The 27,378-nt window shown below is 35.4% G+C and overlaps 2 protein-coding genes across 4 annotated transcripts; one reads left to right on the plus strand and one right to left on the minus strand.

The window, feature by feature from the left end:
- On the minus strand, positions 1–26,882 carry LOC106138961 (uncharacterized). Of its 3 annotated transcripts, XM_060953216.1 has the most exons (8): positions 26,283–26,414; positions 23,392–23,592; positions 22,676–22,843; positions 21,478–21,714; positions 20,714–21,048; positions 19,176–19,241; positions 18,591–18,659; positions 17,201–18,067 (listed from the first exon to the last, which is right to left on the minus strand). In XM_060953216.1, the coding sequence occupies exons 3-8, from the start codon at positions 22,812–22,814 to the stop codon at positions 17,882–17,884; spliced, it is 1,032 nt and encodes a 343-aa protein (XP_060809199.1). In that variant the 5' UTR covers positions 22,815–22,843; positions 23,392–23,592; positions 26,283–26,414; the 3' UTR covers positions 17,201–17,881. The 3 variants fall into 3 exon arrangements, with proteins under 3 accessions (XP_013195725.2, XP_013195729.2, XP_060809199.1); XM_013340271.2 differs by lacking the exons at positions 17,201–18,067; positions 18,591–18,659; positions 19,176–19,241; ... (2 more) ...; positions 22,676–22,843; positions 23,392–23,592 and adding exons at positions 1–509; positions 1,865–2,031 and having other exon boundaries at positions 26,283–26,882; XM_013340275.2 differs by lacking the exons at positions 17,201–18,067; positions 18,591–18,659; positions 19,176–19,241; ... (3 more) ...; positions 23,392–23,592; positions 26,283–26,414 and adding exons at positions 1–509; positions 1,865–2,031; positions 3,820–4,279.
- LOC106138960 (uncharacterized) lies at positions 5,749–11,429 on the plus strand. The gene is made up of 8 exons (XM_013340270.2): positions 5,749–5,878; positions 6,157–6,243; positions 6,742–6,924; positions 7,320–7,403; positions 7,902–8,084; positions 9,207–9,384; positions 10,268–10,351; positions 11,004–11,429. The coding sequence occupies exons 1-8, from the start codon at positions 5,811–5,813 to the stop codon at positions 11,406–11,408; spliced, it is 1,272 nt and encodes a 423-aa protein (XP_013195724.2). The 5' UTR covers positions 5,749–5,810; the 3' UTR covers positions 11,409–11,429.
- Positions 26,883–27,378: the final 496 nt, after the last annotated feature.

Genomic DNA, 27,378 nt, shown 5'->3' on the forward strand with positions numbered 1-27,378 from the left:
TATAGACGTGATAGTATGTATGTATATTTCTGCATGGTGCTGTGCTCCTACGCGTTATCACTGCATTCATCAACTTGAATTTCCTGCACTACACCGTTCTCAGTTAGAATAACTTCCGGTGCAACATTGTCCTGCGTCATCACTTCCGAAGCCTTATCACTGGAACTGCCGTTTTCAAGGTACGCGTTCATCACCACATTGATGATGTTCATTTGCGTTCTTTTGCACACGTCCGGTGGTAATTTTTCTATCAAACACATTATGTACTCTCCGAATATCGTGATCTCACTCTTCTTTTCACACTTCTTTTTCTTCTTCTCCACATGCTCGTCTTCCGATGAAGAACTGACTCGTCTCCGCCTCTTCTTCCATGGTTTCTTACTGGTCCTCGATGTGTCGGCTTGCCATTGTGATTTCTCCTTTTTGTCCCGTTTACCATCAAAGTCATCAAGGTACACCACTTCTGTGTAGGTCTCTTGTTCATCATCATCGTTTTGAGCGTCTGAATCCTGGAAGAAATTGTCGTCATTAACACGTCACTATTGATAGTGATACTATTCCTGCAGCTTCACCCGTATTCAATATCCATCTTGTTCCCATGGATGTCGTAAAAGGCGACTAAGGGATAGACTCATAAACTTGGGACTCTTCTTTTAGGCGATGGGCTAGCAACCTGTCACTATTTGAATCTTAATTCTATCATTGAGCCAAAAAGCTGAACGTGGCCTGTTAGCCTTTTCAAGACTGTTGGCTCTGTCTACCCCGCAAGGTATATAGACGTGACTATATGTATGTATGTAGTGTCTAGGATAAAATGCCAACGATTGATCTGCGGTTAATAAAAATTATACATATGTACAACTTATACATACGTCATGTCACATATAATAACGTTTATACCTATTGCAGGGTAGACAGAGCCAGCAGTCTTGAAAGACTGACAGGCCACGTTCAGCTGTTAGGCTCAATGATAGAATTGAGATTCAAATAGTGACAGGTTCACAAGAAGAATACTAAGTTTATAAGCCCTTAGTCGCCTTTTACGATATCCATGGTAAAGAAATGGAGTGGACATAAACAACATTTCATCTAAATCGGTCTAGCTTAGACGTAAAAGCTTCTGATAGGCAACTGTTTGTGATACACAGTATGTGGCAGTTACTACTCTTGCTTTGCAGACTGTTATAGTCAATGAAGGGAAATTCTTTAAAACCTCCAGGCGATGGGCTGCCAAATCGTCTTTCATACGAATACAACTCCTTCCGAGTCTTGTTACTAATGGCTCTGTCGATCTCGTAAAGGAAAAAAAGTGATATACAAGATGACTGGTAAATCGCGTTGCATATTGAAAGAGGGTACTCCGTACCTGATTCTTGTTCGAAATAATTAGAAAAAAATAATGGGTTTCCCTTTTCCCTACATTATCCGACAAAAACAATAAATTAAACAAAAAAAAATGAAGTATGGAAATTCACAAACTCAAAGGACGAGTCATTAACGCGGTGCCCAAATATTCTTAAACTTTGTGCAATGTCTTAATAACTTTTTAAGTACATAGTGAGTAAAATACTGGCTAGTTTAATTTTTTTTTTTTGGAATGATTTATTTAAGAATTTTGGAAGATTTTCTTATAGGCGACGGGCTAGCAACCTGTCACTATTTGAATCTCAATTCTTCTTGTATCATCAAGCCAAAAAACTGAACGTGGCCTATCAGTCTATTCAAGACTGTTGGCTCTGTCTACCCCGCAAGGGATATAGACGTGACTATATGTATGTATATTTTATAAAGTTAAGCGTGTTCATGATTTACTATGTCCTTAAATATGAAACGCGATTCACCAGTCGTGAGATAGCCAACTTACCTGTACGCCTTTCAATAATTTCGGGTGCTTCTCAATATGTTTCATCAGGGCTTGTTCTCTGTTGGAGACGGTGGCTTTACAAATGCGACACATGGCCCATTCACTACTCTCCTGGTCGAAGAAGGAACTGACCTCGAAAACTTTCGTGTCGTCATCGGAATCAGCATCTGTGGACAAATTAAAAAATTAAATGAAAAAGAATTTTTTTTAACGACCAATGGGCAAGCCAGGTAAAACAAACGGATTTGGTTTGAAAATTACTTTATTTTGCACAGAATAGACTGATTAAACAATTAAAACTAACGCAGAGAAAAATTTTGGCGCGCTTAGTTCTTTACGCGCGGACCAATACAGAGTTCCAAAATTTAAAATTGGCGCGGGCGTGTTTACCACAGACAACTTCGGATACATTTTAAAACCTTATTCAATAGGCTATTTGACTGTAGTAAAAATATACATTTCTTTTATGTCATCAGTCTTAATATTATTTTTTTGGAGCGATTTGTAATAACGCGAGATAAAAATATTGCATTATTTAAACAAAAACCGTCTCAGAAAATTAGGTTTTTATATGCAGCTGTCACGTGACTAAAAACGAACGTGATTGGCTATTTCTATTATGACGTCAATTATCCATAAACATACTGTGGATCGTACCGTTCCTTAGTGTTCGCTATTGTTTTTCAAGATTTTATAAGTGTTTGATCGCTCAGGTTTACTCAGATAACATAGGTATTTAATAATGGAAACCAATTCCGCGAAAGCTGACAGTCGAAACCAACCAAAAGTGGACGCAATAATGGTTGAAAGAAGAAATCTGGATTGTCTTCTTCAAAGACAATCCAGATTTCTATGCTGCCGAACTGAGGAATGTGAAAACATCAATGTAAGTATATCTTGGTAACCACTGATCTTAGATCATGATCTGATACCACTTCTTGCGAATATTCAAATCCATCGGCATAGAAAAAAAATAAGTTCGTAGTTTCGTAGGAGATTTTATTTTTGTATTAGTGCATTGAGGAACTGCACAACATTTATAGGAACTCATTTTAATAATTTTCACACATATGACGTGGCACAAGTTAAATAAAACAAGAGGAAATCAAAACTTTTCGAAACACCAACAAGCTTTGTATGATATTTACACGAAATTTACGTCACTGCATGCTATGGCCGCCATATTGCTAAAAGTCGCGTTTTGGCGGCATATTTGAATATTTCATTTTCTTTTTCGATTTTTTAATGAAATAGCTGTAATAAAGGCAGAAAAGTATTTTTGTAGGGCTCCTTATAAACAAATAAATACCCTTAGATAGTTTTTAGAACTTTGTCAAATAGCCTATTGCAAATCCATCCAAACGTCAACTCCATAACTCATCATTTTTTTCCATATTTTGGTATAACTCCACCTCCTGCCGAGACCTGTTCTTGGACATATCACATCTATTCATATGCCCGGGAACGGGTTTTGGCAGGAGAACAATTATTATTTAACATCAACTTCTCCAAAGGGCCTCTATGTGTTGGATTTATATCCCCACGCAAGCCTCTCAATAACCCGTGAAATCAATTGCAAAACCCGTGATTGCAAAAATTTCTATACGCATAAACTTAGGTATCTATTTGTTTGGAAATAAATAATTTTTCAGACAGTTTAATAAATAAACATTTATGATGTATACATATAATCCGGGTTAAAAATATACCTACTACATTATGGATCGTCGATTTTTAGGAAGAGGGTGGTGGGAGCCTATGTGGAACTTCCTTTAACACTCATTCTCTTTGATGTAGGACACTGGATCACATTAAAAAAAAAAAAAACACGGAACAACGGGTTTATTCCTTTTCAAAAATTATTTAGAAAAATACGTGGTAAATGAAATCCTCGGCTCTTCATATTCGTCAATTTTTTTTATATCAATAAACCACCACCATCGCCACTGCTTTACCTGATGATGCTGATACTGCTCCGGCCGTTGATTTTCTAGTAGTTATAGCGCGCTTGTTCAACTCGGCGCTAGAACCGACCAACCCTGAGCTACGCGCCAAAAACTCATCATATACTCTTTTGTGTTTTATTTTCAAATGCTGTTTCAAATTAGTTATTGTAGTTTTGTAAGAAATGTATTTGTGACAAGAATTGCATTCTGCAATTCTATTCTCCAAATCTATATTTTTATTAAAATAGTCCCACAATATATAATTACTATTTTTAGACGCCATAAGTTACGTTTATTTAAACGTAAATTCAATAATACACAAATTTAACGTTTATTATACAACACCGCACCACCGCAAAATATACAACAAAAATAGCGCGGCTTACAAGCAACACGCGTTATCGTTGACAGAATTAAGCGTACCCACTGACTAATGCTTTTTTAAACGAACAACGCTTCGACCGAGTATCAAATGCATGGAGTATTACGACGTTGCCGTTCTTGTGTCGCTATAAACACTTCAGTATCTTTGTCTACCTCATCTTATCTATCTATGAGTGAAAGAGAAAGAATACGAAGTGACGCAACAGCGCATTGCCGTGTCAGTCGGTGTCACCGACCGTTACTCGCTCAATATTAACGCGTAAAAACTTAACGTTATTTTTACGCGCCAATTTTGACCGAGCGCACTACATGGTGCACAACGTTTTTTTTTAAAGAAGCACGCTTAATATAATGCTTTTTAATTAAACGATATCATCAAATCAAACGCTCTAGTTCTGTTGCTGTTTTTAACTTTAACTTATTCCGTGTGGTGGTAGAGAATAGGATCTCTATATCTCTCCCCCAGATGTAATAAAAGGCGACTAAGGGATAGGCGTATGAACATGCGAGCTATCAACCGGTCACAATATGAATAAATTAATAAAGCAGAACTTTTAGCCTTTGCAAGACTGTTGGCTCTGTTTACCACGTAACGTATAAAGAAGTGATTATGTTATGCAACACTGAAATATACACAATACCGTAGGAATGTAACGATAAATGTATAACTACCAAAGCTAGAGCGCGCCTACTAGGCTAGTGCATACCATTGAAAATAAATAAATATACACGGGACAAACAATCTGTATTATTTGTTTTTGATTTGTAAATCTGTATTTAGCTACACATGGAGTGAGTTCAAGACTTGTGTTACGAGATACTAACTCAACGATACTTTATTTTATAATAAATACTTACATAGATAAACATCCAAGACCCAGGCCATTCAGAAAAAGTTCATGTCTTATCATGCTCTGGCCGGGAGTCAGAGACAAACGTAGTACCTAAAAAAAATACGTATGTATGTAGTAGAAACATACATTATGAATATGTTGAGCAAAGACGGATTTATTGCTAAGCAATCTCTTCCAAAACACCAAAGAACAAAGAATTTAAATAAATACAGCACTAAAATTTTGTACACCACTGCAACCTCATATTTAGATAGATACTGGAAGAATAGAAAAATACTTTGTAGCGTTGCTGAACTTGAAATGGGCCTTGGAAATAAAATGCAATATCGATAGCGGCAATAGAATCAATACAACCGATTGTGCTTTCGATATTGAGACTAAATACTATCGATGAGTATCGTATTGTATACCATCGCAATAATAACCAGATAAGGCGATGATGGTAAATTAAGTCACAGTTCCGGTATAGTTAAATATTAAGGATGAATGAATGGTTTATTACGTTACGAGTAATCAACAGCTCATAAACCGGTATATACTAAAGTAAATTATGAGAAATGGGAAAACCTCGCTGAGTATGTACTACGTGTTTTATGTGCAACATAGGTATTTCGGATACCGCAACAGTTGTCAATAGTATTGACGGTAACTGATCTATCGATACTATTTACACCTTGATCGACACTATTGAAACTATCAATAGACCTATCGATACTATTGCTTTTACTCAACTATCGATAACCTATCGATAATGGAATAGCGATGAGCAAAACGTTAGTGTTGCCAATTGCACAGAGTATTAACTCTGTAATGAAAATGGCGTCGACCGGGTACGTACTAGAATTGGTACTAGCTTTGAAATACAAATACCTGTTAGAAAACCTAATACTGTACTAAATACTTATTCTACAATAACTTTGTTTACCGTGCCTTTCTGTCATATGATACTGAATTCCAAGTTTTTTGATTTAAGGAATCCAATTCTTACAATGTTTTATTATTAGTAATATCCCAGGCTTGCTTTTTGTTATTTAGTGAATAATAATAATGTGCTTTCTTTTGTGGTTTATTATGTGTAAACTGAATAAAATTGAATTAATTTGGGCAGAGGCGAGTCTGATAAGGAGAAAAGCAAAGAATTTAATGATGAGGAATCCAATAATGAGGAATATGTGGAATACCTGGATGAGAAACCGTGAGTAATTTTTTCATTTATTACAATAACCTCAAGTAAGTCAAGACAATAACCTCAAAATTAATCATAAAGTTTGTTGTTTCATAAACTTATCATCGTACCTCCTTTTACGAAGCTTAATTTAACGACAAACTCTAAGTCGATTATTTACTTAGGTAAATGTATAAATTTCTACAATAAATTTATTTTTGGTACAATGGACTTCACAAACAACAATACACAGGAAGGTTTCTGCATTACTTTTGTATTTATTTATTTATTGAAACTAGGTATGCACGTAAAATGTACAACAAGTGGACTTAATGCCACAAGGCATTCTCTGCCATTCAAACCTTTGGAGCAAACTGAGGTGGATGTAGGGGTGGTGTGGTATTATAAATATACAAAGTACCTTTCTTAAAGGTATTTCTTTTTCTGGCCCACTGTAATTACAAACTTTTATAATTACTGATAAATTGCTTTATTGTATGTAAAAAAAGAAACTTGTTCAAATTGTAGAAATTTTCAAAGACGTGCAAATGTTAGTTTGGCATGGAAATATTTCGATCTGAAGGATCAAGAGCAGAAGATCGCCACATGCAAGATATGTGCAAACGAGCTATCATATCGTTCTGTGAGCAACCTGACTAAGCATGTACGAAGGAGGCATGGATTGGGCCTGTCAACGTCCACACAAGAGCAGTTAGTATTTCTTACATATTTGAACATAATAAAGTTTATTTGAACAGCCATCTGGGCCTGCTGGAAGAGATTTCTTTTGATATAAGCTAAAATTTTGTTTCTTGTGTTTATCAGTCTTGATGTTTTCTGTGTACATATATCAGTAAATAAATAAATCCATCTGATTACATATATAAGTGTTAATTTTTATATAAACGGGACATGGCAAACAGGTTAAAATCTGACTGTGGTCATGTATGAATGACTTTTAAATAATTAATACATGCTATTTCGCTTGTCAGTAAAATGGAATACCTTATTTTAATCAGGTATTTTTGATACATAACCACAAAAAGTCAAAAACATCATGAATCCTCCAAATGAATTCCATTATAATATTAAATAAATTTTGACAGAGCCAATTCTGATACGGAGAACATAAAGTTAGATGATGAGGAATCAAACAGCGAAGAATTTGTGGAATACCTGGAGGAGAAACCGTGAGTAATGTTGTACATATATCCCTTGGTTGAGGTTATAATCTTGGTTCCAACAACAACGTGATGTTGCTCTGTATACCCCGCAAGGGATATAGACGTGACCATAAAACAGTCTTGAAAAGACTGAATGGCCACATTCAGTTATTAGGCTTAATGATAGAATTGAGATTCAAATAGTGAGAGATTGCTAGCCCATTGCCAGAAGAATCCCAAGTTTGTAAGCCTATCCCTTAGACGACTTTTACGACATCCATGGGAAAGAGATGGAGTGGTCCAATTCTTTTTTTATTGGTGCCGGAAACCACACGGCAATTTGTATAACTAAACTTTTTTAATAGATAGTGTGATTGTAGAGGTAGGTTTATACATATAAGTGCTACTTGTACAAAACTGGAGCGGGTTGCAAGTGATGTATCAAATGTTATGTGCAACAATAAAGAGTTTTAAAATAAACAAAAAAGTTATATTCACTTGTTCATCGCATTAGTTATATTGCAGAGAGGAGTCAAGACGTCCGAACGTAAGTTTGGCATGGAAATATTTCGAAGTGAAGGACAGGGAGCTGAGGATAGCTACATGCAACATATGTTCAAGGGAGTTATCATACAGTTCTGTGAGCAACCTGACTAAGCACGTGCGAAGGAAGCACGGATTGGGCCTGTCAATGTCCACACAAGACCAGTTGGTATTTTTGTTTGAATCAAATCAAAATATATTTAATGAATAAGTGATTGAACGGTTATGTGCCGTGTGGTTCCCGGCACCAATAGAGAAAAGGTCATCTCTTACCTATGGATGAAGTATAAGGCGACTCAGGGATAGGCTTGTGCACTTGGGATTCTTCTTTTAGGCTACGGGCTAACAACCTGTCACTTTATATGTATTTCAATTCTATTGGTAAACTAAACAGCTGAACGTGGCCTATCAGTATTTTCAAGCCTGTTGGCTTTGTCTACCCCGTAAGGGATAAAGACGTGATTATATGTATGTATGGTTAAATTTTAATTATTTCAGCATATCCTACTAATATTATAATGCGAAAGTTTGTCAGGTGAGTATGTCAGGATGTCAGTATGGATGTTTATTACTCTTTCGCGCATAAACTACTGAACCGATTACGACGAAATTTGGTATGTAGGTAGCTGAAGACCCAGAATAACATATAGGCTACTTTTTATCCCGGAGTTCCCGCGGGATTGATAGGGTTTCCACGCGGACGAAGTCGCGGGCGGCCTCTAGTTTCCTATAATGAGTTACACATCCAGTTGAGCTTGAATATGCAGGTTTCTTCACAATGTTTATTAGGGTAAATTTTTATACAGGGTGACATTTAAAACAACTGCATCCTTTTAAACATAGACTATACCCATGCTTCTGAGCCGTTTGAACCTAAACCTCATCATTTTCACATTTAAAAAACCCTCAAAAACTACGTCACACGCTTTATTAAAGACCAATACTACAAAAAGAAATTAAAACTAAACATGTAAATAAATGTCTGAAAAATAAATTATTTTTCTAGTATCAAGATCAAGTAAAGTACAGAGTTGTTGAGATCGCTCAGCTCAATGAATTGTGTCGTTGACCTCTGAATCTTACGGCCGGGGTGATATTACGTATTTAGGATCGTGGATTTTTATTCGTACTTTCTGAAATATGAACCAATATTTTTCTTTCAACGTTTTTAAATATCCTTTAGATGAGTACACTTAACAGTTAAATTTATGCAGTTGAATTAAAAGTCACCCTGTATATGTACAATAATATGTTTACATCTTGTCAAAACTGTCATGTCAACTTTAGGCCAAGGAATCACACCCGGGAGGGTATGACCAGGTCGTCAATATGGCATTTCTGCAAAAAAATCGACCACATGAAAAAGATAGCTATGTGTCTTGTATGCAAGAAGAAGCTGTCTTACAAGACTATCAATAACCTACGGAGGCATGTGTTGAACCAGCATCCCGATTTAATTGATCATGTGAGTTTTCAATGTAAATTTTCATTATTATTTTTGTAAAAACAATAAACGCCGTGTGGTTCCCGGTACCAACTAAAAAAAAAAAAAAAAGAATAGGACCACTCCATCTCGTTCCCATGGATGTCGTAAAAGGCGACTAAGGGATAAGCTTATAAACTTAGGATTCTTCTTTTAGGCGATGGGCTAGCAACCTGTCACTATTTGGGTCTCAATTCTATCACTAAGCCAAACTCTGAGCGTGGCCTATCAGTCTTTTCAAGACTGGTGGCTCTGTCTATCCCGCTAGGGATAAAGACGTGATTATATGTATGTACAATAAACGACGGCCTGTGTGGCGCAGCGTTAGTACGCTTGTCTGTGACACCGGAGGTCCCAGGTTCGAATCCCGGACAGGGAACTTTTTCTGATTGAACAAACTAACTTTTTCTAATTGGCCTGGGTTTTGGATGTTTATCTATATAAGTATTTATTATATATAATAGTATCGTGTTGAGTTTGTATCTCGTAACACAAGTCTCGACCTTACTTACTCAATTTGTGTTATTTGTCCCGTATAAGGAATATTTATTAAAAAAAAAATTGTTTCCATAAATTGATATGTATCAATTACATATCAATTTATCGAAACAATTTTTTTTTAAATAGACAGTAACTACTTAATGAAATATACATACATACATTGTATTTTGTTTGTAATGTGTGCACTTTTTCGCATCACAACATTAAAGTTTTTCTGTTTGGTCAGCTGGTAGACTGGTAGAGAATGCCATATACAGCTTTAAGTCCGCCCTTTTAACTTTGTGTTTTATTTTTTCGACCATGTATTGTGTGAATCGATCGATTCTCTCATTCAGTTTGATGTGAATTGAAGATGATTTTACAGGATAAAAGGCTGATGATCTCCAGTGACGGGAATCTGTACGAGATAGATGATAAAGTGGAACATCTCGTCAACGATGATGAACAGGTATTATGGAATTATATAAAAAGAATTATTCACAAACAAATTAATAAATAAATCTTATAAGTGTGTAGAATGTAAAATTTGTTAGTAACCAAAATGCGAATTATGTTTCTTTAATTAGTTTCAGACGCTTGCGCAATATTTATATCAGCCTCAAAATGGCGATTATTTTTAGCGGGAAAATTGCGGATAAGTCTATAGTCGAGTTGAATTAAAGAGATCTGTCTGCCCCGTAAGGGATGACCGTACATCTTTCCAGTTGCCATGATCTCTGCATATTTCTTTCGCTTCATCCACATTCATAAGTCTTCACGCAAACGCGTCAGTTTCGCTTGACTTGACTTGACCTCCAGAATAAATAATAAAATTTTATCTTTTCTACATTATTTCGAGGATATGAACTTACTTCGAGGCTTACTCAATCAGTGTAATTTGTCCCGTATATATATTCGCGACAAATTACACAGATTGATTGAGTTGATATATAAATACATATATATATTATTTTACCCGAAACCGCCGAGCTTGCATGAAGAGAGTTATGAATGTGGATGAAGCAAAGGAAGTGTGCAGGGATCGTGGCAAGTGGAAAGAGGTAGTCTCTGCCTACCCCTCCGGGAAAGAGGCGTGATTTTATGTATGTATTATTTTACAGCCCGTTATAGATATCGACTCCGTGTATATAGAAGATGTGGACACCGAAGACGTATTAGAAAGCAAAGGGCTGAGGAACAAAAGAAGAAAAATAACATTACACGACACCAAGAACAGTGACGACACTAGTGCAGACGAGATCACGTATCGGGAGCGATACGCGCGTAAAAAGAGCGATACTTTGGATCAGTTCGGCAAATACCTGGTATCCATTATGAGGCAATTACCAGACAACATATCGAATAAGTTGCAATTGGATTTTGTGAAGCAAGCCATGACCGCGCGATTGGCGAGCGATACGCAAACAATTGATACAGATAACAGTTATCAAATAACGATAGCTAATAACGGGCCGCGGAATAACAGCGATCATCAGTACGTTGTAGAAGAACATGTTGTTGAGTAGATAATAAATTAATTTTATGCATATTTTGTTTTTTTATTATTACACAAACTAGTTATCTAGTTATAGGGGTACCAATTACCCAGTTTAACATACATACATATCACGTCTATATCCCTTGCGGGGTAGACAGAGCCAACAGTCTTGAAAAGATTAATAGGCCACATTGAGCTATTTGGCTTAATGATAGAATTGAGATTCAAATAGTGACAGGTTGCTAGCCCGTCGCCTAAAAGGAGAATCCCAAGTTTATAAGCCTATCCCTTAGTCGCCTTTTACAACATCCATGGGAAAGAGATGGAGTGGTCCTATAATTTTTTTGTTTGTGCCTAACTTAAACAGTTTAAGTTAGCCTCAATTATGTTCGAGACTTGTGTAATGAGAAATTTGTAATAAATGCTTATATAGGTAAACATGCAAAATCCAGGTCAATTAGAAAGAGTTCAGAGCTTCGAACTTGGGACCTCGTGTGTTACAGATAAGCGCTCTACCGTTGCGCCACGGAGGCACTATAACTCGACGGGAACCATCCATACGGCATTTTATAATATGTAGTATCCAGCTGTAGGTGGTCTTTCAGTCTTGGGGACTGTAGTCTCTGGCTACCCCGAATGGGATAGATTCGTGACAATATGTATGTATGCAGATTCAACAATAATCGAAATTTGTTAACGGTACCTACAATATAATTTTGTGTAAATATTGGTTTAAGAAACACCATAGCCCCACTTAATTGTATTATTGCCCCCTCCACTTCTTCCCGCGCTGACAGATCGTTAAAGTAAATAAAGGAAAAAACTTTTTAATTCAAATCCTAGGATGTTCATTAGTGCCATGTCTAGACCTTGTTTAAATAGCTTATAGAATTAGATTAATATAAAAAATAAAATAAAATACGTAATTATTTGATAACTAATTATCATTTTCTATTTGCTGTTTTTAGGTTTTTTTTTCTTTAGACAAGCTATTTAGATTTTTATATGTGAGAATATGAAATTACTCTTTAGATGTTTATTAGTTAACTTTTTGTTGTTGACTGTATGTTCTCCGAAGAAAATAAACTAAAAAAATAAATGGATTCTTCTTTTATGTGATGGACTGGCAACCTGTCACTATGTCTTATTTCTTCTCGTCTTTTAAAAACTGATAGCTCTGTCTGCCCCGAAAGGGTTTGCTATTCAAGATAAAGTACTTCAATGCAACAAACCCAAATTGTTTTTCCTCCATATTTTTCCTTGGTATTGTATTCAGTAACTAACTATATAAATGTACGTATACTTAGGTAGATACGTGCGTACGTGACCACGCGCAGCATTGAGTTGATAAACAACATTGTATATAGTATACAGTAGACATAGCCGCGTAGGGATGCCAAGATTTTTTACATAAAATCTAAACTAATATTCTAAAGAGACTGTCGCTTTGCTCGCGACTTTGTCCGCGTGGAATAGTTATTTTGGGCATCATTGAAGCCCCCAATGACAAATAATTTTCCTCGTTTTTTTTTCACATTTTCTTTTATTTCTTCGCTCCTAATAGTTGCAGCGTGATGTTATATAGCCTAAAGCCTTCCGCGATAAATGGTCTATTCAACACAAAAAGAATTTTCAATTCGAACCGTAGTTCCTGAGATTAGCGCGTTCAAACAAACAAACTCTTCAGCTTTATAATATTAATATAGATTATTTTGTAGGTATCCTACCGCAATTCTAAACGTGGCATAATTATGTTGTGTTTGAGAATATCGACTGAATTATGTAATGGTTTTGAGAGATAAAGTCGTCATATTAATATGTCTGTGCGCGTGAATAAAATAACGTACCTACTTCTGACAACGTTTGATCTTTTGCACCCGTAACTCGCCGCCGTTATCGTAAACTAGTGCTAGTTTTGTGCGGGGCTTTTGCTTAATTGGCAATATCCAGCAATGAAGCCTGTCTCACTCCTCAGTTTTAAATTTGTCTCTGTGAAAAATATACTTTCCTTTTTATAATATTAATACGGATAATTTGTTAAAATTGCCATTACCAAGTGGCCATCCTAACGCCCTAATAAGAAAGTTTAATTCAAGACTCGTTAGCTCATCTCGAAATAATTCCATAAGTGTCCGCCCACCGAGATTAAAATATACCCGTGTTTACGTGGCTGGAAATAGTTCTCGTGACTCACTTCTCGTTTTAGAGTGCTTATGGAAAGTAAAACAGTATAAGTACTTACATAAAATTTTCATAGAACGGTCATTCATATCTATCAAAACTTATAAGTACTCTTTTAACAATCTTTTGCATAGATTTTACAAAAAGAAAACCATTATTAATATTGATCACAGTTACTGTTAAAAATACGAAAAGAACACGTTTGTTGTATGTGGATCCCCCTTAACGTATTTTTTTAATGATTTTCAGTAATTGTTGTTATAGCAGCAACAGAAATACCTACATGATAAGTGAAAATTTCAGCTTTTTAGCTATCACGTAAGTCAGGGTTTTACACAAAGAGAATCCCGTCACCCGTCTATGATTTGAATTGCATATTGGATCAATGGTTACACATTCAGTGGCCTGAATGTGCAGGTTTCCTCACGATATTTTCGCTCAGCAATGTTAACTGCGTAAATACTTAGGTACCTACATATAAACTACTTAGTTATGATGAAAAATATTGTTGATAAAAATGAGGTGTTGATGAATCATTGCAAGATCATAGCTGACGTAAAATGATGAATCAAGTTGGGGATTCGAGAATTTTCAAAGAAAAAAAATCTAACAGTCAGTTAAATATGTACCTACTACATATTTAATTCTACAATTCATATGGTAACAATCTGGTAACATATTCAATTGATGGCTAAGCTCAGGTTTTGAGACATGTGCTCGAAATAAATTAGTGGGAACTGACAAGTCACACGTTTCTATCCTTAAACGTGTAGTCAGTGTAGTCTATACAGGTATTGAGAATGTCTGTCTTTTTAAATTTTGGACCGAATTACTTAAATAAAATAAAAAAAGTTATTATCCGGTGAAATTCCCACGGCCACCACACCTACATATTAATTAAAAAAAAATATTATTGCTTCATTTGATGTATAATTAGATCTTATTAGGTATTCAATACAGTGCACAAATGAACTCTGTTATAGCGTTACAAAAGAAAAATGATATGTCTTGAAAAGCAATATTATACCTCTTTTTGAATTTTAGCAAATTTTCTATATCCGTGTTTCGTTCTGCGCCAAACAGCTGTCAAAAAAGTTTCAATTGATGGAAATGAAATTGAGGCGACCCCTTGATCTCAAATGCGTATGCAAAAATACAGATTTATGTCGTCTAATAAAAAAACATAAAATGTACATAATTTCATGCAATAAATGGAAAAAATATCAAAGTGTAAGTCAATTTTCTGTCAGGTTTTCTTCCACCCAAAGGTTGACTGGAATGGAAGGGATTAAGTACTTACATAAGTCCGCCTTTGTACCATCTCTGTCTCTTTTGTGCCATTTTTTTTAATATTATGGTGCAATAAGGTGTTCTATCTACCGATTAAGTTTCAAATAATAAATGTACTTAGCAATTTTAGAAATCTTATTCTTTTCTCAATGTCAGTAAAATAGGAATCCATAATTTTATTCCACGTTCAGACATGTGGTTCCTAATCGATCGGCTAAAAAATACCTAGTTAATGCCATTCCCTTGATGTTGAATTATTAAAATCTGTTGTTTATTTTAAAAAAATACAATATCCTAATCTACGAAGTGAAAGTTGTTTATATAAATCAGCTGATTGAGTTTCTATGGCGGGGACGACCTACTAAACATAACCAAATTTTTGTACATACCTAACTATTCTATAAAAATCTATCAGTTTTATTTAAGCGGTGTTATTATTTTGTTAGGTACCTATATAGGTTGGTTATTAAGGTTTTAATAACTACCATTTTGATCACAACTTGCGATACTAATACAGAATTAACATAGAAAGTTATTCTGCTCATGCGTTTGCGCTGTTGCCGCTCCGTGCGCGCGTGACGCAAGTTTGCGATGTGCGTGTGCGAATCGTCAGATCAAATAGGTTGTTTTGATTCGTAGCGTATAGTCCAGTGCGAGGATTGCGTTGAAATGCAAAAAATATGGATTCACAAAGTCAGTTGAAATCCCTTTAAAAATAATTATACCTACTTATTCGTGAAAAAAATTGGTAGGAAGGGAGTATTTCCCTAAATAAAATGGGGGGTCTGTAAGGATCGTAGAAAGTGGAATTTCATAGTAACTATTAGACCGATTTAGATGATTTTCATTCAGATTCAGTTCATTTCACAAATTCTCATCTATAGAACCTAGGCAGTAAGTGAGATTTCTATAAGCTCTCCCCAAAGACAATATTATGGAATACCTGCTAACTCAGATATATTTTCAATGACTACCTAGTAAGGTATTTACCCAATAAGTATAGATCAAGAGCAATAAAAAAAAACATAAGATTTTCATCATGCCCTGGGTAGCAATTATAATTCCCAAGTTTAAATCCTACTATTACTAGGATTAGGATTTATACTTCCCAAGTTTAAATCATGCCCCTTGTGTCTCAGAAACCAGAGTCCGAGAAAGTGTGAAAAATATTGAGTATCACTTATTTTTTTCTAATTGGATGTGTTTGTTTTGAAGGTTCATATATATATAACGTGACCATTTTTTTTTGCGTCAGAGCTGGACGCTTTCTGAATTTTGTACATAAGTAAATAAAAAAATATACTTTATACTTAATATATAAGTTAATTATGAATAATTATCTATACATATAATACTTAAAACAGTAAAAATATTTTGTCTGTAGGTACATTTACTATTTTTGACTGACTGTTCTCGTCAGCGAGATTTGAGTGCAATGTTGATATAAAATAAGTATAAAAATTTAGTTTGTTTGCAAAAGTGGGACATTTTTGCTCTCGCTGGGGACAGCGGGACAGACAGCCTGAAAGCGGGACAATCCCGCCGAAAGCGGGACGTATGGTCACTTTATATATATACCATTGCTTAATTTTTATTGGATAATTTATATGTCCGAAAGTTATATCAAGTCGAGTAGATATAGGTGGATATATAACAGCACTAGCGTCCGCATGCGGCGTGGCTTGCGTAGGTATAATTTACCACGTGTTTTTATTATTTACATTAAGATATTTCCAGTACATTTAGTAGTTTTTGCGTGATAAGAGTTTAAACACAAACACACAAAGGTATACCATTATACCTATTAAGTAGTACGTGTCCGATTGTCGCGTAATTATAAAATAAAATTATGATTCATATCGAAACATTCTGGATAATTCGAGATAAATTCTAGTTAGTTCGAGTCCAATATGTCTATTTTAAAAAGCATTTAATATCTAACGATATAATTTGAAAACATTACTAATAAATTTGCATATATTTCGCAAAAAGTACCTATGCGTCACAACATTACGTATTAATTTTGTATGTGGAAATCCAAATCATTGTTCAATCCCAAATTCATTATAAGAATACAGTATCGCCATCTATGTTATGTTTTATGTACTACCGTCGTATCGGTTAATTCCATAAATACTACGTGGTTGGAACGCGTCTCAGAATATACTAAGTAGGTATTGTAGAACTAGGCGTACCTTTTGCTACTCGTTTTTTGTTTGCAGTGTTATCAATCCCAATTACTATAGACTAAAGTTTTAGTTCTGTACCAAAAAAAATGGAAAAAAGCTCGGGGGAAAAGTATAGAAACGACGGAATGAGAACCAGAAAAAAAAAAGATATTTTCGTTCAGATTTTTTATTATCTATTTAAATGTAAACTTAATTTGTACTTTTCTTTATATGTATTATATACAATATAAAAATTAATTTACTTCTGTTAATATATGTCACTGGAAATGTATTCTCTGACAAAGATCTTCCGGAACTCGATGAGAAGAATAAGAAAATATTATACAAAACGCAGCACAGAGGGTTTATTTATAACATGCATCATCCATAATAACAAGAGCCATAACAAAATTTTCAATAAAAAAAAACGTTCCTACTCGTATTAAACATATTTTTTAAATACCATTTATAACATTTCCAGTAACATATATATAATACATACATATAATCACGTTCTACATCCGTTGCGGGGTAGACAAAGCCAACAGTCTTGAACAGACTGATAGGCCACGTTCAGCTATTTGGCTTTATGATGGAATTGAGATTCAAATAGTGACAGGTTGATAGCCCATCGCCTATATATATATATATAGTAGGATAGGTTTATAAACTTGGGATTCTTCTTTTAGGCGATGGGCTAGCAACCCGTCACTATTTGAATCTCATTTCTATCATTAAGCCAAACAGCTGAACGTGGCCTAGGCTATCAGTCTTTTCAAGACTTGACTCTGTCTACCCCGTAAGGGATAAAGACGTGATCATATGTATGTAGGTATATATATTTATACATATATCTTCCTGCTTAAACTACGTTCAGTCTTATCTTCAGGTCGTCAACAGCCGCTTCCAGACTAGCATTTCTTGTTTCTAGACTATGGTTCCTTGTCCTAAGCGCGTCCACTTCGTTCTTGAGAGCGACTATTTGGTCCTTCGCTTTATTTAATTCAACATCTTTCTCTTGGAGTTGCCTCAGTAGTTCTAGAATTTTCTGTTGAAGAAAATATGTGTTTAAGTGATTCTTAACTTTGGCGTAAAGTAAATATGCTATTCATTATATGTATGTGGGAGAAGTTTTGTTTTTTGTTTTTATTTAAATCCTTTTTGTTAGCTGACCTCTTACTTATTTTTACGTTGATAACATTAAGAAATAGAATAGTGAGTCTATGGTACGATGTAAGACGTTATAAGATGTGTTTCTAAGAAGTCCAATAAAATAAGAAGATTTACGATATAATTCCGCACTGTTTTACTTTCATTCCCACATGTATTTTATGTATATTGTATAATATGTATTTATGCATTTTTTTGTAAAGTATGTACTTTGCAGTACCTATGCATGTGCACTTTATCGCACCACAAACTTAAAGTTTTTTCTGTTAAGTCAGCTGGTTGACTGGTAGAGAACGCCAAACGGCATTAACTCCGCCTTTTGTACATTTTTGATTTTGTGCAATAAAGTTTTTGCAAATAAATAAATAGCTCATAGCGCTCACAAAAGAGAGAAAACTCACTTCCTGATCAGCGCTGGTTGCTAAATTGGCTTCTGTTGTGTTATGTGCAAACGGACCGTCTTCATGGTACTATAATAAAAACAAAAGCAATAATAAAAATATAGCCGTGTGGTTATAATAAGAAACAATAGATTTTTTATCAAACGTTAAAAATGTTGCCGTGTCGTTCCCGGCACCAATAAAAGTAAAGAATAGGACCACTCAATCTCTTTTCCATGGATGTCGTAAAAGGCGACTAAGGGATAGGCTTATAAACTTGGGATTCTTCTTTAAGGTGATGGGCGAGCACCCTATCAGTCTTTTCAAGACAGTTGGCTCTGCCTACCCAGCAAGAGAAAAAGACGTGACTATATGTATGTTTAAAATAAAATTCATGTTTTAAAGTCCATCATGAAAACTCGTTCATAGTTAGGATTTAGGACATTATTTGCGATTACAAGCTATGTTAATTTAAAAAAAACAGCTAAAACAATAATATTTGATTATTCTTATATATTATTATTAGCTTACCAGTCTTGTCAAGACTGTTGGCTCTGTCAACCCCGCAGGTGATATAGACGTGATGTTACGTATGTAAGTACTTACAATATCAGTCCTATCCACTGGTTCTACCTTCACTTTAATTGATTGATTAATTATAGAGTCATCTGCCTGAAATATTAAAACAAATATCATGTACACATTATTTTGTACATAACCTTAGCATAAAGATATGATAAGATATAAGGTATTTATAATTTTTTTATCTATACTAATACTATAAAGCTGAAGAGTTTGTTTGTTTGTTTGTTTGAATGCGTTAATCTCAGTAACTATTAGTTCGAATTGAAAAATTCTTTTCGCGTTGAATAGAAGATTTATCGAGGATGGCTTTAGACTATATAACATCACGCTGCAATTATAAGGAGCAAAGAAATAATGGAAAATGTGAAAAAAAGGGGAAAATTATTCATCAATGATGCCCAAAATAACTATTCCACGCGGACGAAGTCGCGGGCACAGCTAGTTTGCAATAAAGGGAATTCTATTCCATCTTTACAAACTTTTGCATAATATTAAAAGGAACAGCATGATATTGTTAGCCGCATAGATACAATAACACCTTTGTACTAGAATAGGGTACCGGACAGTAATCGAAAAAAAATCTAAGTTGTGTTTTAAAATAAAGTTTGTTATACAAGAACATCACTTAATAAAGATTTTTAAGAAATAACAATGATTTATAATTTTAAATCAATAAATAAAGTTGCAAAAATCCAATATTTTTTATCTGTGCAGCGTAAGAACCCAAACACCAATCACACTGGGTGACGTCATACGTCATGAGTGATAAGTTAACACCACTGCTTTGTATGTTATTTCGAGTTATTCTACGACTTATTTGCATTTTTCTAAAAATATTTAATTGTAATTAGTTACGAATTGAAGGACTTTACTCATAACAGAAGTTGTCGCAAGTGCTTGAAGCCGCCTATCAAGCTTTTATCATGGAACAAGGTTGTAACCTTGTCGACAATAGAAATCTCCCAAAAGATTGATATTTTCATGGTCGGCAGTTTCTTTGCCATTAATACCGACTTTTATTTTGCTGAATTTAGCAATGTGAATACATTTGTGTAAGTATTTCAACCTCTTTTTGTTTATCTTAACAACAGAAATGATTGAAGAAATAACAAACGAAAACATAACCTAAAACTAGTTTCATTGTTTACAAAGTTATTTTCACATATGTTTTTTTTCTATGATTTTAAAGGTTAGATATTTATGGGTTTTGCATGTTTCTAGATCTGCGAGAAAATACTAAAATTATCCAAGCACTGATCACTTGTAATAGGGCTTGTAGTTTGTTTTCCAAACATATGACGTCACGCGATCTGAATTGACGTAAAGTGCTGTTTTCGCGGCAATTTTAAATAAATTACGTTTTTGACGTTTTTAAATACTCCAAAAGATTTATTTATTTAAAATAATATTTTTTATGGATATATAAATAAATAAAGATTATTTTTAAACACAATCTGAAAAGTTGTCCGGTACCCTATTATTGTAATAAATGCTCCTGTATATAATTTTGTGTACATAAATAAATAAATAAACATCATCTATAAAGCACAAGATTTTACCTTCAACGAACCCTGATCGTCAGTGCCCGACAAAATACACTGCCTCCTTTCCGTTTCCTCAATCAATTTCAGTTCTACATTCGAAAACAGCTCCGCTAGCTTCAATTTAAGCGCGATCTGCTCATGCGCAGGGAAACTTCTGAATGTTACCGCGTAGCTGGAAAAAAGATGGCCGACCGCGTCTTCGTTTCTCTTTTTTCTACTAAGAAAGTTCATTATTCTTGTTAAGTCATCATCGTCTTCTGGATTCTTCCGCTTGGCTGGTCTTATATCTGGTGCGGACGTATCTTCGGCCAATAATGGTTCCTCCAAAGGTATTTCTGCAACTGTATTTACTGTAATAGAATAAAATACATTTATTTCCAAAATTGGATACAAAGTATTGACGTCAACATATCTTTAGTCTAATCTATACTTATATAATAAAGCTGAAGAGTTTGTTTGTTTGAACGCGCTAATCTCAAGAACTACTGGTTCGCATTGAAAAATTATTTTTGCGTTGAGTAGACCATTTATCGAGGAAAGCTTTAGGCTATATAACATCACGCTGCAACTACAAGGAGCAAAGAAATAATGGAATATGTGAAACAAAAAACGTGGAAAATTATTCATCCTTGAGGGCTTCAACGATGCCCAAAATAACTATTCCACGCGGTCGGCGCATCCCAAGTTTGTAAGCCTATCCCTTACTTTTACGACATCCATGGGAAAGAGATGGAGTGGTCCTATTCTTCATTTCATGTGCCACAAATTCGTGAACTCACCTTTACATTCAACAGGTGACGCTCGACTCTCATCACCAGCATTCGTATCCAAGTCCATACAGAACGGAGTGGGTGACGACGTCGCATTCAATGCCGGCTGCCTTTGGAGGTGGTTCTCCAAGAACGCCAATTGAGGCGCCCAGAAGTATGTTTTCGATATGCCCTTCTCCTTCATCAGTTTTCTGTTCTTCGTGTACCCGTCGCGTAATGTCCGCCATTTGTTTTTCACAACTTCACCTGAAAATGGCGGGTAATTACTTGTATTTTATTAGCTCAGTTAGGTAGTTATAATATAGTGCCGTGTGGTTCCCGGCACCAGTACAAAAAAAGAATAGGGCTACTGCATCTCTTTACCATGGATGTTGTTAACGCGACTAAGGGATAGGCTTACAAACTTGGGATTCTTTTCTTAGGCGATTGGCTAGCAACCTGTCACTGTTTGAATCTCAATTCTATCATCAAGCCAAACAGCTGAACGTGGCAATTCAGTCTTTTCAAGACTGTTGGCTCTGTCTACCCCGCAAGGGATATAGATAGACGTGACGATATGTATGTTACAATATGTTGAAGTTCCGCGAATAAGCTTAAAAATAAGATCATTAAGTAATTTAATTTAGACTTGAATTTTGCAAGACTATATACTACTAAGAAAAAAAAATACTTGTGCACTACAAGTATTTTTTTTTGTAAATCACCAAAAATAATCTAGATAGCACGAGACAATTGCATAAAAAAATGTGTTATTACCCCCGACGAAAAAAGAGGGGTGTTTTAAGTGGAAGCGTTTGGAATGGATACCTACTATCACAACACAACCCAACTTGTAAGTACTATACATGCGAAAGTTAGTTTATATATTTGTTTGTTACTTCTTCACGGGTTACTGATATATCTTCTTCGAAATACCACGTATCTATATTTATAATTAAGAGTCGTGATATTTCGTAACCTTTCCGATCCCGGTAATAACTAAATTTCCCGTGGGATTTGCGATAAACCTGTATTCTTTCATAGGTGGCGCACAATACGTCGTTTTTTTTTTGTAGATGGCGTTATATTGTCATTTTTTTTGTAGATGGCGTTATATCGTCATTTTTTTTTTGTAGATTGCGTTATATCGTAGTTTTTTTTAGATGGCCTTTAATTCGTCGCTTTTCGTAGATGGCGCTAAAGAAACTAGTATTAATACAAAACTCACCAGTACAATTGAGCTCTTTGCCGATGGCCTCCCATATTTCGGTTTTGTTCGCAACGTTCTTGTATTCCCTGTGAGACGAGTCGTACAAACATGGTTGTTGTTTGACAAACTCTATCAGTCTTTCCGTTATATTCGTCATTTTATCTAATTACCTTCGCCTGGAAATTCCTGAAAAAAAAGAACTAAAATCATCAGTTCGTTGCCAAAAAAAAAAATAACTGTCAACATAATGCTGTAAGTTTGCTGTCCATGCTGGTCTGGTAGCAAAGAAAAGTCCTGGCAAAGAGTCAGGTCAAGGGTATCCGAAACCGACGAAAGGAAGTACGCAGAGATGGCAAGTGGAAAGATATAGTCTCTGCCTAAACCAAATCTGTTCAGCAGATTTTGCGTGATAGAGTAAAGGAGTTTAGATAGAAATGATCGCATTTGCATGAAGTAGTTATGATAACAATTTATACGTTAATCACTAACCGTCCAATATTCAGAAAGTTGCAAATCGTTGCGTTAAAATCTGACCACTGCATACGAGCGGTTCACATTGCAATGTGTGAACGCAGACTTCAAGTTGTTAACAAAAGAACGCAACACAACCGATCAAAAGGTTGTTGGTTCAAGAGATATCACATTTAAAAACACCCCACTACTTGTTAAACTTACCAAATAATAAGCATGCAAAAGAATAAAAAAAAAACATAATGCAATACATAGGTACTTACCGTTTTACATAAATCACAAATGTATGAAACTCCGTTGAACTAAGCGAAGCGTCGCGTCGCCGTCAGCGTGGATACTGAACAGAATTGACCCCCCCGCACGGCACGTCGCGCGCTCCGTCCCGCTGTGCGAGACGCGACGCGCCACGGACAAAATGGCGGCGACGGCAGCGCGCGAAACCGCCCGTTCACTTGCACTGACAACTAATGACAATGACAACACAATGGAACGCACGTTCGCATGCTTTTGTTTTTTTTATTTTAAAACTCGAACCATAGAAATTGTTCGGACTTATTTTGAGGTTGGCCGATCTGTATGACTAGTAACTTAAAAAAAAATATATAGAACATAATTTTTGGCCTATGCTTATTAATTTTTTTTTTTATGTTAATATGTACATGTATCCTTTTTGTACGAATACATGAATAAAAATATATCTTTATTTATATTAATTAACTTTATTACAAATCATGTTATCGGAGGTTTTCTTTTTCTATCAGTCAAGTAGCGTCGCGTGACAGTGTCGAAACAGTGGGCATTTGCGAATTACTCTTTTCTGGGTTATCGAGATTGCTTACCGATGCACTACTGAAAAAAGGCACTAGTATCACATACTGGCAAAAGTATCACTTATTATTGTTTTATACAAAAATTTATTGAAAAATTCCACCATCAATCTCATGATAACTAGGTGGGCATTAAGGGCTCTTCATCTAGGTAGGTAGGTGTGGTTCCCGTGGTTCCCGGCATCATTAGAAAAAGCAATAGGACCACTCCATCTCTTTCCCGTGGATGTCGTAAAAGACGACTAAGGGATAGGCTTATATACTTGAGATTCTTATTTTAGGCGACAGGCTAGCGATCTGTCACTATTTGAATTCATTTCTATCTATCTCAATTCTATCATTAAGCCAAACAGCTGAACGTGACCTATTAGGTTTTTCAAGACTCTTGGCTGTGTCTTCCCCGCAAGGGATATATAGATGTGATTATATGTATGTATGTGATCTAGGCATTATGTTCTCTTACGATCGTTGCAAATGTCAATCGAGACGCTTTGTGTAAAAAAAAAATCATGAAAACAAACTAACTTACCCAAACCCAATCCGGGATCGTGTTTAAAAGCGTACCTGGCGGGATTATTAGCTATCTTGTAAGTACAAGCAAAGCGACAGCCTGACTGCTTTTAAATGGCAAAATCGTATTTCGTATCAACAAAACTTCTTGAAACACGGTGAGATTTTTAATAGGTATTTAAAACTTTTATCCATTACTATGGAACATTTCTACATCACTTAATAATTGTCATATCTTTTGATTTCACAACATTGGTTGATGTCAAACAAATTGTTTAAAACTAAGTTTACCGCCGCTTCCGAAGAGTCAGTGCAGAAGGGGCGTCAACAAACTGCACTGCAGAATTTTCTTCAACAACGTCAACTTCACGATTATCCAAACTTAGAATAGAAACGTGTCTGCCGTGTGGTTTCCGGCACCAATACAAAAAAGAATAGGACCACTCCATCTCTTTCCCATGGATGTCGTAAAAGGCGACTAAGGGATAGGCTTACAAACTTGGGATTCTTTTTTAGGCGATGGGCTAGCAACCTGTCACTATTTGAATCTCAATTCTATCATTAAGCCAAATAGCTGAGCGTGGCCATTCAGTCTTTTCAGGACTGTTGGCTCTGTCTACCCCGCAAGGGATATAGACGTGATCATATGTATGTAGAATAGAAATGTGGATGGATGGATTGGTGTTTGGATTTGCTGTCTATCACACATCGGCCAATCAAACCCACATACATACCTACTGATTGCAAAAATTTAGGTTATAAGCGGGCGGCCTCCTCTCCAGATAGGTACCTGAGGAGGATATCGCCAGGAGGAATAAAGATTCAAATAAAATTTTAACAATATCTACCTCCCATCCCATCCCAGTTCAGTCATGAAGGCGGAAGTCAAACATCAAAGAGATCCCTTCATGGGATAAGTCCGCCATTGCAAGTGATTTATTTCTTGCATATCTATGTAATATTTCTTGTTACTATGTACATTTCTGTGCAATATTACAAAAAAAAAAAAACAAATTCTGTTAAAAGGTAGGCATAAAGAGTACGCCACTTGCTTTGTCAGCGTTAACGTAATTTGCCGATTTCGTCGGAATTTCCACAATTTAGGTTTCAAATGCAAAAGATGAAATACTCTTTTTGAAACAGGCCCACCCTAATGTCCGTTGGAAGGTAGATAATATACCAACCTAGGTACCTAAGTAAACGGACTATTAGCTGTTAGGTATTGGGAGTTTGGGACAAGATAAATAGGCGATAAAAACAATAGAAATACATACATCGCTTTCCTATACACATCATTAATATTCTATCATTGATTCATACAGCTAAATGAAAGTGGCCTTTCATTTAGCTGTATGCTCAAATTCTTTCAAAGCTCTGTTTGAGCCCAAAAATCTTGACTGAAAGGCTTTAGATCATGTGTTTTATCCATATCTATAGCTAAAATAAAACACCTTCCTAAGGATAACTTCCGTTTTGAAAGCCCGCGTTGTTTTTTTATTTAAAATTTTATTGCACAAAGAAATGTACAAAATTCGGACTACCGTTTGGCATTCTCTACCTCTCTAAATGAGATTTTTGCAATATATGTATACCTATGGGTTTTGTACCTACCTACTCGCACCACGCGAAAACTATTTAGTACCTATCCGATTTGTTCAGGTTTGGTCGAACTTAAAACTAGTTTACAAAAAGTTTTTCCCCACCCCTCTATGGGCAAACGGGTGGTCAGATATTGAGATTGTCAGTTAATTATTACCGCAAACGAAGTCGCGGGCAACAGCTAGACCTAACTAAATTTAAAAATAAAATACACTTACCATATAGAATAGACAGATCTGTTTCAGCGAGTTCCTCCTCTTCATCACGATCAGGAAATAATTTTGCGAATACAGCCGGGTGTTTGCGAGACAAATGCGAGCTTAAATTACACGAAGTACTTTTATAAGAATAATCATTTCCGCAATAATTGCAGGTCGCCACTTTGTCGTCATCGTTGACGGTGAAATGATTGAATATTTTGGGTTTAAGACAACGCTTGGGCTTTGATGGTTTTTTATTTCTTCTTGAATCAGTTTCGTCCAGGGAGATTTTATGTACTTTTAATAAATGCGTTTTTAAGTTATGCGTAGTTGATATGTAACTGTAAACGTTATTACAAATAACACATTGAGCTCGCCTCCCGTTGTCATTACTAATGCATTTGTTGAAATAGTCCCACAAGGTCTTCTTCTCTGTGTTTTCACTTTTCTCGTCTTCCATACTTTCCTCCATAGCACACACAAACCACAATAACGATAAAAGTTTATATTAATAAGAAAACGACCGAAACGATCTTATTTATATTATGTTATCGTTTTGTTAGGTTATAAAACGGACGCGTAGAAACGAGCGAGGTTATTTAACTAAGAAGATGGCGACGGGCGACTTCACTAATGTTATTATGTTGCCAACTGTCTCTGGTAAAAATCCGCTGTAATTTTATTATGACAAAGTGCTCTCAAAACTTGGAACAATAAAATAAAACCATTGCGACCTCTCCGTGTGAAGCTGGACCAGAAATATAGCAGACCTTTTCAATAACGGCGTAACACAAGGAAAGGAGTAAAAAACGATACTAACTACTTAATAGCGTTAGTATTAGCTTACTTTTTTTTAATGAATATTGTAAACTAAAAAACTAATATTGTAAAATTAATTAGCTAAGAAAGAAGAAAGTTCAAGAAGTGCCATATTGTAAACTGAATAATGGCATGGTTTGCTATAATCATATTATAAAATTTTTTGGATTTCATTTAGACGTAGGTGTTTTTTTTTTATTCTCAATTCAATCATTAAAACTCTTTTATTGTCAAATTCTCCTTATAATCGTTGGCGCTAGTTTTTGGCAATCTGGCGCCTTCTAAAAACAGATTT

Source organism: Amyelois transitella, chromosome 31 (assembly GCF_032362555.1).
Source record: "Amyelois transitella isolate CPQ chromosome 31, ilAmyTran1.1, whole genome shotgun sequence".
Classification (NCBI taxonomy): Eukaryota; Metazoa; Arthropoda; class Insecta; order Lepidoptera; family Pyralidae; genus Amyelois; species Amyelois transitella.

What these genes read in the sequence shown, in the direction of transcription:
- LOC106138960 (XM_013340270.2), top strand. Translation starts at nt 5,811, where the DNA reads ATGAGCAAAACGTTAGTGTTGCCAATTGCACAGAGTATTAACTCTGTA. An exon ending in ATGAAAATGGCGTCGACCGG is followed by an intron (nt 5,879 to 6,156) that starts GTACGTACTAGA and finishes TAATTTGGGCAG; the next exon opens with AGGCGAGTCTGATAAGGAGA. An exon ending in TCAATGTCCACACAAGACCA is followed by an intron (nt 8,085 to 9,206) that starts GTTGGTATTTTT and finishes TGTCAACTTTAG; the next exon opens with GCCAAGGAATCACACCCGGG.
- LOC106138961 (XM_013340271.2), bottom strand. Translation starts at nt 26,736, where the DNA reads ATGGAGGAAAGTATGGAAGACGAGAAAAGTGAAAACACAGAGAAGAAG. An exon ending in AGATCTGTCTATTCTATATG is followed by an intron (nt 2,032 to 26,282) that starts GTAAGTGTATTT and finishes ATTTGTCCACAG; the next exon opens with ATGCTGATTCCGATGACGAC. An exon ending in AATTATTGAAAGGCGTACAG is followed by an intron (nt 510 to 1,864) that starts GTAAGTTGGCTA and finishes AATTTCTTCCAG; the next exon opens with GATTCAGACGCTCAAAACGA.